At 37.4% G+C, this 15,967-nt stretch overlaps 1 protein-coding gene across 6 annotated transcripts in view; it reads right to left on the bottom strand.

Moving 5' to 3' along the window:
• The window catches only part of NME7 (NME/NM23 family member 7), a 96,514-nt gene that overhangs the window by 35,156 nt on the left and 45,391 nt on the right, over positions 1-15,967 (bottom strand). For all 6 annotated transcript variants that reach the window (XR_013923597.1, XM_080363576.1, XM_080363575.1 and 3 more), the window contains 3 exons: positions 9,601-9,665; positions 8,749-8,817; positions 4,852-4,953 (listed from right to left, as the gene is read on the bottom strand). Coding sequence is in view for 5 of the 6 variants with exons in the window: in XM_080363576.1 (XP_080219702.1) it covers positions 4,852-4,953; positions 8,749-8,817; positions 9,601-9,665 (236 nt within the window). In the remaining variant the exon portion in view is untranslated. The remainder of the gene's footprint in view (positions 1-4,851; positions 4,954-8,748; positions 8,818-9,600; positions 9,666-15,967) is intronic.

The raw sequence follows: 15,967 nt of genomic DNA, 5'->3' as shown, positions 1-15,967 counted from the left end.
CACACAGTGAGGTCAGGAATGGAGCTAAAGCAGACTCTAGCTCTTTCAGTTCACTGCTTTGTTTTAAAACATCTAATCTCCCTTTCAGCTCTTTGGTGTTGATGCAAAAGTACAAAAGGCTGTTAATACATTGTTACCCTTGAAACTGCAAATCTTGAAGGTAAAAAAGAATGCAGGTTAGGATCTAAACCAAGTATATGAAAAGCCCTTTCAGCCCACTGGATGCAGAAATATTGCAGCACATCCCATCACTTTAATAATATCTCACAGCAGAAGGTACTTGAGTCACTTTTAGTGTACTGCCAATCCTAACTAAAAGCTCTTAAGACTACTATATGTTACGCAACCAGCCAGGACATGTAGCTGATGTAAACTCCCAGAATCACATGTTATAACCAAAATTTCCATTTGCATATGAAGAAAGTTCAAAAGAAAGGCAAAAAATCTAAAAAAAAAAAAAAAACAAAGAAAGTAATAGATATCATTTCTACAGCATTTTACAAATGTCTTATGAATACTATGTAATCATGTCAACAATTTCATGACAAAAAGTTACCAGCAGCTATTTCAACATAGAAGCTGCATGAAAACTGCAGCTGTAGCAAAAGCCTCCAAGTGCACCAGGGGCTAAAAATACACGAACACCAATCAAATGAAATATCAATGCCAGTAAGCTCAGGAAGTGATGGGATTCCCTGGTCACCATCCCCCTGTTCTGAGGTTTTCTGTTATAGCCTTTGCTTCCTGATCCATGTGAAAAAATATCAGTTCAATGCAGGAGAGTCTGTGGATTTTTTTCTTACCACATTTAAGCAAAACAGCTTTCTTGATAGTGCACACTGTGCTGCATTTACCCCTACCCCTCCAAGCACTTACATGTCTTTACAATGAAGAAGAATCATAGCTTCTTTTCTGCTAAACTTCGGTTGCAGTTAGCAACTCTTATTTCTAAGTGATAGTGTGTAATGAAAGTTCAAATGGTTTGTGTTCTGCATTAACGTGATTTAATTAACTTTTTAACTCCTCTTTCTAGTTTTTTAGAGAAGTTACCTCTTTGCCAGAAGTGTATTTTTTTCCTTTCTCAATGTCAGAACTGCATCAGTAGAAACAGAGTGAAATAGCACCTGGCACAAAACCCCTAATTTAGCAGTCTGCATAATGAATTTTATAGTATATTTTGAAAAAGGGCTTAAATGATTCAGATACACCATGGAAAATCAGTCAAATTCAAAGTAATTTCAGAAATGCCATTCCTGTTTGAAATGTAAATATCCAAAATGAAGTGCCCAGCTGCTCATAGGATCTCAATATACACCTCAGACCCTCTAGCTTTGGGTGCATAGCAGAGGCTGTGGGTGCTTCCTCTCCTTGAAAAGCTACTGTCTTGTGTGGAATTCAGAGATCTTTTTAAAACAACCATTATTAACATTGTAAAGAAACAGTATTTTCAAGATGGGTTATCAGAATGGCTGCTGGCTTTTTAAAAGGGTGATGTAACAATAAGTAAAGCGTAATAGCCATTTGTTATAGTAAATGTGGAGAGAGCCTTCCCTTTCTAAGCCCTACACGTTAGCCACAGAGGCATTCCAGGACAGAGAGAATGAAGCGCAGAGCGACACCAAGAGCAAGTCACACGAGTAGCCTGGGACCTGGCTGGGAAGAACAGCTAAGCTAAAGGCTGCAATCGGAAGACAAGAAAAACAACCATCACGGCTGAAAGATTACAGAAATGCCTCAGATGAGGTCACCAATGACACAAAATAAATCCAGCAGCACACCAGGAGCTTAAGCTGAGTGCAATTAAAGGTGCTGACAGTTCACCAGGAGTGCAGTGACCCAGCCAGCCACTCACTAGAAAAGTGCCAGTGTACAAGAATGCAAGTAGCAGCAAGACCTGCAGAAAAGCATTTCTCCTAGTGCATATACTATCCACCAGGGACAAATGTTCCACAAGCCTGCAATCTCAGTTCCACTGAGCCCTTCAATCAGGTCACAGTAATTTTGAGAGTATGTCTAGCACAGCTCGTTAAAGACGAGTATCTTTATCTCACTGCTCGCTTTCCAGATTTGATAGTCTGTTCGTATGCTACTACAAAGAAGCTCAAAACATGGTTTTGGTTAGTAGCCTTCCCTACTACCACATGAGAGGTTTTAACAAAGTATTTATAAGCTGGTTTATAATGAAGGATATTTTTGGCAGAGAGCTTTACTGACCTGCAGTGCTAACAAAATATTACCCAGTTACAGAAAACAGAACAAAGCTCCATTTAATTTTTAGCATTGTACACTTGATATAAACTGCTAGCTTAAACTATAATCCTCAAAATGGAACACCTCTAATTTTTTCTTCAGCACTAAACAACAGGGACTTGGACAAAAACAGATCTATTTTCAAATGACATCTCACTTTGATTTGGGAAAATTTGTACCACCTCTTTTTGGATGTCTTTTATTGAAGTTTATGCCAACTACCTCCCTGCAAAACCAGGAACAGATAGAAATTCATACACAGTTTAGATATGTGACTTTCCACAAAGTAATAATTACATTTGCTATGTATCTAAGATATAATTAACAGCACACGTGACTGGGAGAGAATTCATTATATAAGTCGAATTCCAACAGTCAGTTCAGATAGCACTTTGCTTTGAGAGTAATCACAGCGATTTCAATGGCACTACTTGCCAAATAGGATGCTATTTAACAGGAGCCAAAGTGACCAAATCGAGTACATTTTGTAGTAAACTTGGTCTTCACCTGTGTTTATAAACAGGCTGTACACACATCAGGATCTAGCATATATAAATATATGAGTTACAGAGAGATTCAGATCTCTCAATGATAATGCACTATTTACACGACAGATTTACTCTAATCACTAGAATATCAATTCCATGGTATCTTCATGGTCTGTATATAACCTTGCTAGATAATGAAATTGCTGTTATGATTTCTTCTACTCCTATTTGAGACAGATATTGTAACCATAGAGTTCAGTTCTGAGCTTCTCTGACAATTCTGGTTGGGAATGACAAAAGACCACTAAGATATCTTAGACCAGGGTTGTCAGACTCATTTTCACTGGGGGTCACATCAGCCTCGTGGCTGCTTTCAAAAGGCTGAATGCAATTTTAGGACTGGATAAATGTAACTACTCCTACATTTATTCAGTCCTAAAATTGCATTCGGCCCTTTGAAGGCAACCGTGAGGCTGATGTGGCTCCTGGTGAAAGTGAGTTTGACATCCCTGTCTTGGACCCTTCTTCCTCAAGTACAAGCTACCAATGCTATCTAATGAGACAGATAAATTTCAGGCAAAGATCACTGTTGAGAGTTATTGTACCTATGTCTTATGTGCCTGAAGAATCAATTAATTTGCAATTCTTACAGAAAACAGTAGACAGAAATATGTAATACAGCTGCCTGTCTTCCAAACATCCCATTAGTGTAACTGCTATGAATTCACTGTTCCAAACCTTACAGCCATCTGCTGCCACTAGATGCAGGTGGGTACTCATTTTCACTTCACAAATCATACAGTTAACCATTAAAAGGGAAACACAAACAGCACAGGTAAGTCACTAGCAAGAGATCTGGGAGGCAGTAATTTAGTTCCCTCCTTTGCTGTTTTCTTGTGCTACTCCAAGAAGCCACCAGTTTATACATCTCTTGGTCAGTTCCTCAGCTAGTCAACTATTCTTTCAGTCACACACGTGTTGTATGGCTATGACAGGGCTTTTCATGTGAGGTAGTAAGGGAAAGTAGAGAAATGCCCCTTTTACAGGTACATTTGTCTTTAACAACCTAAAGCACCTGTGATGTTTGCAAGTGTATTTTGATTTTAATGTATTAGGCATTAAACAAGTAGAAACATGAAAAGGATATAATAGGTCCAGATTAAAAAAACCCGCATCTTTGGAAGTTTTAAAGATCATAAACCTCAAACATGGAATTTGAAACAAAACTGAAACCACTACAGTGTGTACATTACTACTGATACATCATCCTGCAGTTAAAACTGAGTCAGATAAACAGGTTACACTCTGCTTACAAGATGCTAACCTAGCAGAGAAACATTTGAATGTTAGCAAATAGGAGGGGAAAAAAAGTTTGGATAATGCCTTTAATTTGTGCTTTCTGCAATGGAAACTGGATCTGAAGAAAAATATATCCTGAACAACTTGTTCTCACCTTCAACTATTAATCTGTGTGAATTTTTTCCATGGAAACTGGTAAACCCTCTCAGTCTACAACTAAAATGTCAAAACATAACCAAAAAAACATACAGACCCTGACCCCATTGCTTCTATCTTGACATTTCGCCTCATGGCTTCTATGTGGTACAGTAGCCTTCATTCTTTAACAAAAAACTGCAAACTTTTTGAAACAGCACTTATGCTTGCCTCCAAATTGCATACAGTATCACACATATCCAATTAGTCAGCTCAAGAAATTAAAGATAAAAGCTGGAAGCATTACCACAGCAAACAGCTATGAGAACTTTTACACCCTTTTTTATATGCTTCCTTTTGAAAAAACAAAGGAACCAATTCTCCTTTCACAATTACAGAACATTTATGAATCTTCCTCAAAGACTTCTGCCTAGACAGCTTTGCTTTCACAGAAATATCACCACAGTATTTTGCCATCTAGTTTAGGTAAGATCAGAAGAGTTGCTATAGGATTTGTAAATTGGTCCACTAAAACTAGCATCTGACCTCCACAATAAGGTAACACATTTCCAAGGAATGCAGCAGGTATGTGGCAGCCATACCACACTGTGATATTTTCATTCACACAGACAGCACATCAACTTTTTCAGCATTTGTTATCACTCAGGCAAGTACTTACAGGGTCAGAAGGACCACAGAAGTCTCTGAACACTTTTGGAGGCTCGGGTTGTATAATCTCCATTGCTATGCAAGGGCCTGAACACAACTCTGTGACCATCTCCTGGAAGAGAAAAAAGACAGAAAGAAATCTGAGCTTCTCTGGCATTATTAACAGGCATTATTAAGGGTTGTATTCTTCCCCAAAACTAGACTCAAACATACAGGACAGGAACAACTGAGAAATATTGATGCATTTAGGAGAGTAAAGACATGAAACAAAGATGTCATTAGTATTCACAACAAAAGAAATGTTTTCCATTTTGCTACTTGATTTAGAAGGTAGAGATGGAGGTAATTTGGATATTCGGCTTCAACATGATAATGAATAGCATGCAACAGCACCCACAATACTTTAGATTATTTTGTGGGTACATCCTCATTGATCTGGACCTGGATTTCGCATAAGTACCCCATAACTTGTCAAACTAGACAAAATGGATCATGCTTTGCTGGTTATAAGCCTGAATAAAATCACACTGTTCCACAGCAGCCAGTTCCACAGGCAGCAATGTACTTTGCAGCGTTCCCTACAGGGACCATGGTACACAGCCGCTATTTGTTTCCAAATATATAATACACCCATTTGATGGCTTCAAGTCATTAAAATGTCTCTTGGACTTTTGGTTCTCACTATCTTTTTCTCACATATTATTACAGAAGCTGAAACACACAAGTCAACAGAACAGAACTGAAAAGGGCCTGTGGCACAACCTGTTAGGGAAAGGGTCCTTGATCTGGCAACATTCTTGTGCTTTGTACTGTTATCACAATCTCAGTTACACCAAAATCATCTATTTCCCTGGAGCCTCCTGAAGAGTAAAGAGACATCATGAGTTCTGAGTGGGTGATGAAGATAGGTCTTAGTTTTTGTAAGTTTAAATTAACTCTGGGCATTAGTGTCAATTTGGAGCTTGTTAATTAGAGGTATAGGTTTCATAAGCAGAAGAACCTATTTTGACATTCTAGTCTGACTTCCTTTTTTAAAACATGCCTTTAGAATTGCATACTTGTCTAGAAATTTGGGCAGACAAGTTTTGAACATATCAGGACATCAAAAGAATCAAAACCAATGAGGAAAGTGGAAGGGAGAAAACATTCACAGGAAATAAGCGAGGACAGGGAAAGACAAGTAAGGTATAGCAATCACACCCGCCAGCCATGGGCAGATCAAGGATGAGCCACGACAAAGAACAAAAGCATACAGAGTGGGCAAAAAAGCAGTAGGAAAAGAAGAATTAAGTCCTTCTCTGCCTTTTATGAATTATGATGGAAACTAAACACACAAAGACTCCAAGTCAAGCAGCATTGTTTCAGAGAGCTGGTGTCTTCATAATGGATTCCACACTGAGAGAATGTACTTAATCTCCCCACTCTGAAGTCCACACAACAGAATTTTAGCCAAGCGTCTCTATCATCAACCTGATCCTCGGAAATGCAGGTAGAAGCATTCCCGAGAGGACATGCTTCACATTCTACAAGATGAATAAATATTTTAATTCCCAAAACTGTTTTACCACCAATGGATTCTCTGTCAAGAAAAGGTCAAAGGGCAATAGATTTCATTCTGTTAAGAAACAGTAAATCGCCACAAAGTCACTACTCTGTACAATTCCATTGAATTTTGTCATCTAAATAACTGTTAACAGGAAAGCAGAGAAAAAACAGGCCTTTAACTTCAGTTGAATCAACTTAATTCTTCCCTTCAAACTGTTTTTTTCTGGTTCCTCCCTATTCTATTGTTTCTGTATCAGCGCTGACATCCCACCAGCAACAGCAAACAACGTCAGCAAAGCTACTGACTCCCTCACTACAACACAATGCTAAGGACTGAAGACCAACCACCACCAGCTCCAGCAGAGAGCTATGTGGTATTACGTGAGACAAGAGAGGTCTACCTTACACAGCCTCATCAAGACCAGAGTTGAATTTAAATAGCAGATATTGTTTCTCTGGCAAGACTCACAGTCACAGCTAAATCAAATATTCTTTAGCAAATGGTTTATTCATCAAATGCATGGCCTGTGGTCAATCAAAACCATTTCCTGAAGTTGGATCAAGTTCAAGTATTTTTGATTAACAAAGTGGACCCTGAGCTGATCCAAAATAATCTCCCTCCTTTTCTATTCTGGCTACATTAAGAAATACAAAGCAAAAAAGCACAACTAATCAATAGTATGCAAAATCCAACGGAGGAGATACCAACAAAGCTACAATTCTGGGCAATTGTTCAGCTTTCTGTTTTCATAGAGAAGTGCTTTATATACAATTTCGAGACTTTATCTGACAGATAAGGGGTAACCAGAAGAAATGGGAGTACAGTTTTTGAAAAGGATTTCTGGATGCCAAATATTTTCCGTGCTGAGTTATTTTGGTGTCATAAATAAAATTCAGATCAAAACAGACGGTTCTGAGTCACAGATATAAGAGGTCATATTCTTTCTTCAATATTCTATTTTACAACATGCTTCTTCCTATTTGGCCTGCACTAACAGTATCTATTGCTGTTCCCATATGTGCTTTCTCTGGATCCCTTTACCATGATGATTAGCTTTCCCATATTTTCCTGCTTCACGGACATCCTGAGCGCATAGAGATACTAATTTCATTTCACTTCAGCTGAGTGTACCCAGCACATATGGCTTACAGGACAGAGCCCAAGATTCTCACTTTTCTTCAAATTACATCTAAAACATATCTTCTTTATTGACTTACCCTGTTTAAATGTCACTTTCGCTTCTGAATAATTCTTCAATTAAATTATGTAACTAAAATTTGCAATTTATTAGGGGGTCAGAGATTGTACAAAAAACTGCACAAGATGGTAGAGAATTTCCAGTTCGGTTAAAAGCAAAGACTTTTGCAGTATCACAGGATTCTTTGGGCTCTGATACTGGTCAGATATTACCATATTTGAATTCTGCCACATACCTACAAGTCTGCCTGTCCAATCTTTGGTCCTTGCCAAAAATGCTGTTCTCAGTATTCAACTAAGAGTATTCAACAGTCTGAGAGTGAACTAACAGTACTCCTAATCTATTTAAAGATAAATCTACAAATGCTGCTGAAATAAATTAGACTACAATAATTAAGAGGGGAAAAAGAATGTAATAATCAGAATAATATTAGTAAATGTCAGGAGTAATATTATTACAGTAACTGTGTAGACAACTTTTAGTAATTTAACCATTTAAAAAATATAGATAATTTATATGGCAGTAGAAGCTAAACTCATTACTATTAAACTCATTACTATTTGTAAAATGAACCAAAATCCTCTGACAGAAGTAGATACAGAAATGCAAGCTCATCTTCTTGTATGCCTGTTGTTCTGCCTGCAGCCAGAAAGTTTTATGTGATAGTACAACAAGGCATAATAATACACAGAGTCTTAGACATCCACTGGGATTATAGCACATCTTAAACTTCTTAAATTTTCTGAAGATCCACGAAAGTCAGATCAATAAACTTAAGAATAGCTCAAAATGCCAATAGACAAGCATTCAAATACAGCACCTCCATTGTAAACAAAATATTAAATATATATCCTGGTCCAAGCCACTACTGTAATATGAAATCAAACAAAGCTACAGATGTGACACATTCTCATATCTCTACTGCAATAAAATAAGTCATCTGAGGAGCTTTTTTTTCTCCACTGTGTTGTATTATACAAATTCCTTGGCTGAACATTTTTTAACAAAAGACAATATAGCACGACTTTCAAATGAGTTAGTTTACTGGGTCAATAGCAGGTTCCTAAAAGAAATCCTATCACAATCCCAAAAATATGATGTGACTTTTTCCTTGTATAATGATATATTATTTTTAAACAGATTATTTTCAAACTTATGCTTACCACATATTCAGCGACAACACCTTTGTAAATCTCAAAAAATTCTTCCACATTTGCACGGTCCATGTTGAACTAAGAAAACAAATATGTTAGTTAGTCTGCCCTAAAGAACAATATAAAAGATAAACAGACATCCCTTCTTCACCAGCAAACATTCAGAATATTCTTTTAGGTTTCACTAAGTAAAAGCAATGGCTTTACAGCTACAATATGAAGTTTGTCAACAACTTAGCCAATGATGCCACAGCCAACACAGCATGCACTATCTTCTAACACCTTAAATATAAGTAGACAACAAGCTGTTCTTCATTTGTGGTGGGAATTTGAGTCATGGGGGGATTTCATATTGAGACTTTCACAAAAATCAAAGGGCAGGACTTACAGCACGACCCTTGGGAACAATCTCTGTGCCAACTTGCTTAAACTGCTGAGGGGGATTGGCGTGTCAAAATCCTTTAATTATCTTTAAAAACCTTCCCCTAAATTCATGCTAAACATATATTTAAAAACTTGAGGAAGGATATTAACAATCATTTCTCTAATCTTAGCAAGTATCTTTTAAAAGCCATCTTAAATTGCTCCAGAAAACAGAGCTAATGTTATCTCCCTTGTAACTATAGGGAAACTGAGATACAGAAATAAAGTGTCTTGGCTCAAGGTCACCCAGCACCGAGAAACAGAACAGCTGATCAATCAAACAATAAAACACAAATATCATGAGGACACTGCTGATCCCAAAACAGTTTTCACAAGGGTTTTCTATTGCAGTAAAACACCTGTGCATTATGGTGAAATGCACACAGCACTCCTCTAACTTCTGTTTACAGAAAAACACACACACAGAAGGAAACCTACCATCTGCAATGCTGAGATCCGAAATCCTTCATTGATGATGGCATTTATAATCTTTCCAGCTAGCCCTGAAGAAACACACAAAAGACAGTATTCTATTTTAAAAAGCAGAGTTTACAACTGGAAGGTATTTATGCCAATATATCACTTATTTTCAAACCAGAAAAGTGTCTGTGTAATGCTGTGAGAGGAAGCAGAGCGCAGAGCTAACATAATCCGTGTTCTGTCTAAAGTGATATCTTGATGATGTCAAACAAGTTAATTCCATGCAGCTGTTGAAAATAATTTCAATCAAAAAAAAAAGGTAATTAGTCAAGCCTTCGCTTTTCTCGAATCAACTGCAAAACACCCAGTTGCTTTAAGATCAAGATTTAGACTTTTAATTAAGTTCCACTGGCAATACTGATACTTAAACAGTAATCAATTCAGAGCACAGGCTGCCTATTTTGCTCGTTTTATATAGTGTTCACCGCAGCAGGGGTCCTACTTTAAGCTAGAAACAATGCAGGATGATAATAAATATTCCTAACAAACCAGCACAAAAGTCCATGCCTTCTATGGGAAAAACGCATTAGTGCAAAATAACCTCCTGCTTCTAAGGTTATAACTCACAAATACACTACTGCTGATTGTACTGCTTGCTTTATTCTCTTCAGAACGCATCCTCAAAGACTGGATGACATTGTAAAACAAAATACTAAACTTTAGAGAACAAGAACTACTGATTTTCCACTGAATGTGTAATTTAGATTTGCCTGCGCTTACAGGATGAGGCCACCTGAAAGACTGTCAGCCAAGTACAATATTCTGTGTGAGTGAATTTTATAGCATCACCGTTTTTACAGAGCATAAGTGCCTGTCCTCTAGTACAATTTGTGAGAAAATACACATTTCTGGACATTTATTCAGAGCAGAATAAATCATAGAATACACTGTAATAAATGACAACAGCAGGATTTGACTCTTGGTCATTAAATCCTTTTATTAACTAGTCTTTAAATTGTAGGATTTTTAGCACTTCATAAATTTAGTAGATGAGAGTAAAACACATCTGGTGTCTAAGTTCTAGCATGCTCAATACATAAACTGTACACAATCCGCTAACACCTGCAGCATATGACTGGGGAGCTTCCTACCCATTAAAAGGCCAGTGGAAGCTCTGAGTGAATGAGACAGATAGTTGGAGGGCTTTCAAAAATTGTATTTACAAATAAAAACTGTAAAAAGCTGTCCCTGAAGTATATCCACTATATTTTCACATTAAGGTTTATGTAGAAAAACCTTCCACATATAAAACAGTGCATACTTCATAAAAACCCAAAATCTTAGTGGAGGCAGGCACAGTTCCTGCTATCCCACTATACCGTTACACCATGGCTCACTAGGACTGGCAAAAGTTTCTTTAAGGAACATTCCTGTGAAACCAGGAAATTATATTTCACCTTATTTTTCCAAGGTGAAAAAAAAATAATTGCAGCAGCAATTTGTCCAGGAAATGCAAGACCACATCAGAGAGAGAAAACAGACCTCTAGTTTCTTTTTGTCCACACTGCTGGAAAGGCTCAGCAGCTCAGACGCTTCCACACACAGGTTCCAGCAAGGCAGCCAGGCTACAGTGCTGACTTCAGAGATGAATGGCCAGTTTATAAAGAGATTAAGTGATCGGCTGGGGATCATTCAGGAAATAAATAAATGAATAAATACTCTGTGACAGAGCATAAACATATCCTCATTCTCAAATCTCAGTGCCACCACTCCAGTCAACAGCCACCGCTTCACAAGAAACCAACAACCACCGCCTGCAGGGACAAAGTACGAGAAAGATACTTTGCGTGACAGATTTCCATTTTACACTTTATCAGTCAAGAATGGGCCACTCACTTAGGCATTCACAGCTGGCAAGAATCTAACTAAAATACTCATCAGGTATCAGGGGTACTAGGGAGATCTGCTTTTTACAGAACTTTTGTCCTTACCAGTTTTATGAGCTGTAATCAAAATCCATGTTCTGAGAAACAACAAGGGACTCAAATATTCAGCTTTCTGGGTTGTTTCTCTACTTAATTCATTAAGATTTTTCTTCTCTCTAGAGAGAAGACAGGCTCTTTTAATGATAGAAATCAAAGTAGGAATGCATTTTGCATGAAGGTCTTTAATAAAGGTTTGTTTAATAATTAACTGTGATAAACCTACCAAGATTTTCCTCTACATTATATTCCTGAGTTCACTCTCACTCATCAGAGCAACAGAGCACCTTGTTGCCCATAGCTGCAACACCCAAAAGGCTTAACCAAAGGAATTATTGCCACCATTGTACAGACAGATGTCTTGCCAAAAAAGAATTCAAAGTGCCTTGAGGAAGAGGCATGAGATTTCATTTATGTTTGCAAAGCAGGATGTTAGCTCCACTTCCCAGATGTGGGAATTAAGGAGAAGCAAGTTGCCAGTGGCAGTGCAGATCTATGAATTCAGTGACTTGGCCTCCCTTGTCCCAATTCAGGCAATACACGTATTGCTTCTCCTAGGGACACTTTCCTTTCAAATGCTACCTGGACCAAAATAGAAACAAAAAGCGTAGAGGCAATCCCCAAGCAACAGAAGAGTAGAAGCTCAAGGCTCAGCTTGGGATCTGTTTCATTCTTTCAGCCAGTTGCATGACTGAATTGGGACATGTCCTCTCCTCTGTGGGCAGAGAAAGCTGAGGAAAAGAACTAATTAGATAAGGTGCCATTTCAGCAGCTTTGAACAATTTGTTTTCAACTTTTAAATCCAGATCTGTAGTGAAAAAAAAAATTAAAAATAACAACTTAAGGACCCTTTGAAAAGGGCCACTGCGTGTTCAAAATGTGATTACAGTAAGAACTCAAATCAAAGCTTCAGATTAAGCACCAGTTATGATGAATTTTCAGCCACAAAGCACAAAAGAATCACAAGCACTACTAAATACAACTACAGGAATTTAATACTAATCCTAGCAAATATGAGAGAGAGCAAGCATGCACACGTTTTATGTCTCCTAGGCAGCACTATGTTACTACACAGCTAATGCAAGATAAATAATCTCCCAACATATTTAAATCAGATATAATGATAAGGCACCAAGACCTCCTCAGTTTACACTGATCTTCTACAACTCGTTGCTTTACAAAACACCATATTTGAAAACTGCACTTCATTAGGAAGCAGAAAGTAGCAGGGAAGACATCAGACTGAAAAAATGTTTCAACTATTTGCAAAATTATGGATTGGAATAAAACAGTTCATGAAAGTTACTTTTAACCTAACAGCACTTTAATTAATGGAATGTAACAGCTGTGATACCAGGACCTGCCAGGCCCAGCACACTATGAACCACCAGCCCTGATACTGGAGATGTTACATTCTCTTCCCTTTGCTCTTGGCCCGTTTCCCAATTCAACCATTCCACCATTAAAAGCTTATTAGGCAAGAGACCAGACTGCCTTCAAAGCAAATCAAGAACTACCTTCCTCGTCTCAGCCTCTACATGCAATTTTTTTAATATCCTTTCAATCATTAAAAATAATTTATGTGGAACAACAACTTTTTTTTTGAGATGAATACAGAAACTTCGTGACTGATCAGCTAATGATCCACCTAATCCGGTAATGTATTTCTAGAAGTAACCAGTACCAGATGCTTAAAGTAGCACTAAATGCAAGTAGCAATTTCATGTCATGTTCATTTTTGACATTTTAAAATGCAAATTTGTTTCACAGAATAATTAAATTATCTGATTCCTCACTGCCAAGTGTTAAAGGTCCTGTCCCAAAATGCCAGAGTATCACGATCAGGTTTGACCCTGAGCAAAGCACTTTCTGAATTCCAAAAGAGGAAAAAATGGGTCTCAGAGCTGGGCCCTCCTGCAATGTATTTCAGTTGAAGTTCTCGCTAATCTTTGATTCAGAAAACATTGCAAAACACAGTGCAGTAAGAATCTGGCAGATGTCCTTCTCAAGAAGTGCGCTTATTCCCTGAAGAACAAGGTTTATCTGTCTCTTCTCTTTTTCTACTTAGAAATAACACTACTCCAGACATTCTTACTATGCAACATAAATGCTCCATTTCTAGACTGCCCAAAAGTTTGGCCATAGTGGTAATCTGTAGCTATCAATCTCCCAGCCTCGCTGTGTACTGCACAAAAAAGAATTTCCAGTTATTTTTGTATTTGTAGTCTGGAGGACCAAGAAGTAAGTCACAGAAGGACAGAGGGTCTCCTGAGAGACCCACATTGGGTCAAGATAGAGGAGAAGGGGAGCTCAGAAGCCACCCAGGCTAACCATGAGGGGGGTAAGGGGAAGCAACAAGTAAATACAGACAGAAGATACAGAGGAACATGTGAGGAAATTATGAAAGAATACAGTTCATAGTGATAGAATCCAATATTTTCCATAATTTCTTGTTTCTCTTGGCATTGTATTAAAGGAGAACCTAAAGAACTTTGAAGGGCAGCTTTACAGATGTTTATGGAGAACTCTATCAATACGTTAGCACTTGTGACAACCCTTACAAACAATATTCATTTGAAAATACTAAAAGGGTGAAGACAAAAGATATCACCACTGCTTTACTGGAGAACCGAAATAATAATTTTGCTAGCATAAGGAAAACTATGCATATAGACAGTGAATCTAGGGGACCTTGAAACAAAAACAGCCAAGCATTTGATGTGACTGAGAATAGGAACCTAAAGAAAGACTCAAAGGAGGTGAGAGGTTCAAAGGCCTAATCCCAGCTGCAACTTTCTGAACAATTCTGAACAAGGCAAGATCACACTTGTGAAGGACAGACAGGGCATTAAGACGAAAAATGGTGAAAAACTGTACAAAAAAACCTAATTCTGGGAATGCTTGCATAGGAACAGACGGGAAGAGTCACATTTAAATTTCAGATGCAAACACCCATACAGAAATTCAAGTCAAAGATCACAGGCAGGCTACAGAAAGTATCCAGCGATTTAGCTGTACAGTTTGTGCAATTTGAGAAGTGAATTTGAGGAATAAAGAAAGATTAAAAAGAAAAGACCAATACCTCTGACACAGTTATACTGAACTCAAACTGATGGCTGTATATCTACAAAAAAAAAAAAAACAAAACAGAAAAGCCCAAGATTGTCTTTCTTTGTTCTTGCATTAAGAGAAAGCTTAAAAAGAAATACCCAGGTTGTTTGTCTTTCTTTTCTTTCTTTTGAGACATTCACTATTTTGTACACCTTTAGCACATTCACTTTGATTTTTTTTTTTACACTTGAGAATATTACTGTCTATCACTCTGGCTAGGAGAATGTTTCTATGGCTATAATAATTTTCATTTATATTTGCTTATTTCTCGAGTGTGAAAAAAACTAAACATGATACTTTAGTTGAGTCTGTAGCTCTGGATTATAGGATGGCATTCAGTATTATAGTTAAACCATTCATATGCTTACTAAATTTCTTTTCCTGGTTATCCCTACTGAACACTGTGTATGGGACTTTTTACAAACTGTTACAGTTACAGAGAGGAAGTGGTTAAAATTATGCCTTGTAGTGTGCATTAGCCCATAATTATAAACAATAATTACAATCTACTATTGGACTGTCAATTAACTTAACCCTCAAGGTTAAAACTCTCCGGAGATCCCCTATAATCTGCTCCAGCCTTTAATAAATTTATATTCCACTTCCTGTGGAAGGTTTGCCAACCCCCTGTCCTAGATCAATAGTAAATATAGTGTAAGCTCTATCATTTATTTTCAACTTAACAAAAGACTATTAGATACTCCTACATCCTGCATCTTGACTCTTTACAGAGCCACTACCTTGCCTTTCTCCTTATGCTCTGATTTGAAAAGGGCAGGTACAGTTAAGTTAGACTATTTAGGGCTGCATTTTTAAAATTTTTTCTAAAATGTTCTCAAAAACTTCTAGTAACAAAGGTTCCATTATATCCCCAGATATCAGGCCAGTGATATACAGGACATTTCAAAAAGACAGACCCAACTTCACAATGGGAACTTGTTACAATTATACAAAAATTTACAAATGGTTTAATGAGTTATCAAGTTTTAGTAAATTTTTATAAATGTTCTATGTTCCCTCCACCTGCTGTACGGACAACATCAGTTGAATCCATATATAGTGATTTCAAATTGAGTCCATCTTTTTGAAACACCCTATACTTTGAAGTTTCCCTTAATTGTTAGATTAAATCTTCTTTCATCTGAATTAGTAAATATGCACATATTTTCCAAATCTACATAGAGAAAACTGTATATCTTGGTTTACTCCACCTCAGGTGAAAAAAAAAATGAAACCCTTCAAGTTTTCATGAGGTTTTAATTGACTACATCTCTTATTCTTTTTGCTCACAG

The sequence above is a fragment of the Nesoenas mayeri genome, assembly GCF_963082525.1.
Source record: "Nesoenas mayeri genome assembly, chromosome: 1".
Lineage (NCBI taxonomy): Eukaryota > Metazoa > Chordata > Aves > Columbiformes > Columbidae > Nesoenas > Nesoenas mayeri.
This window is presented reverse-complemented; position numbering and strand designations above follow the sequence as displayed.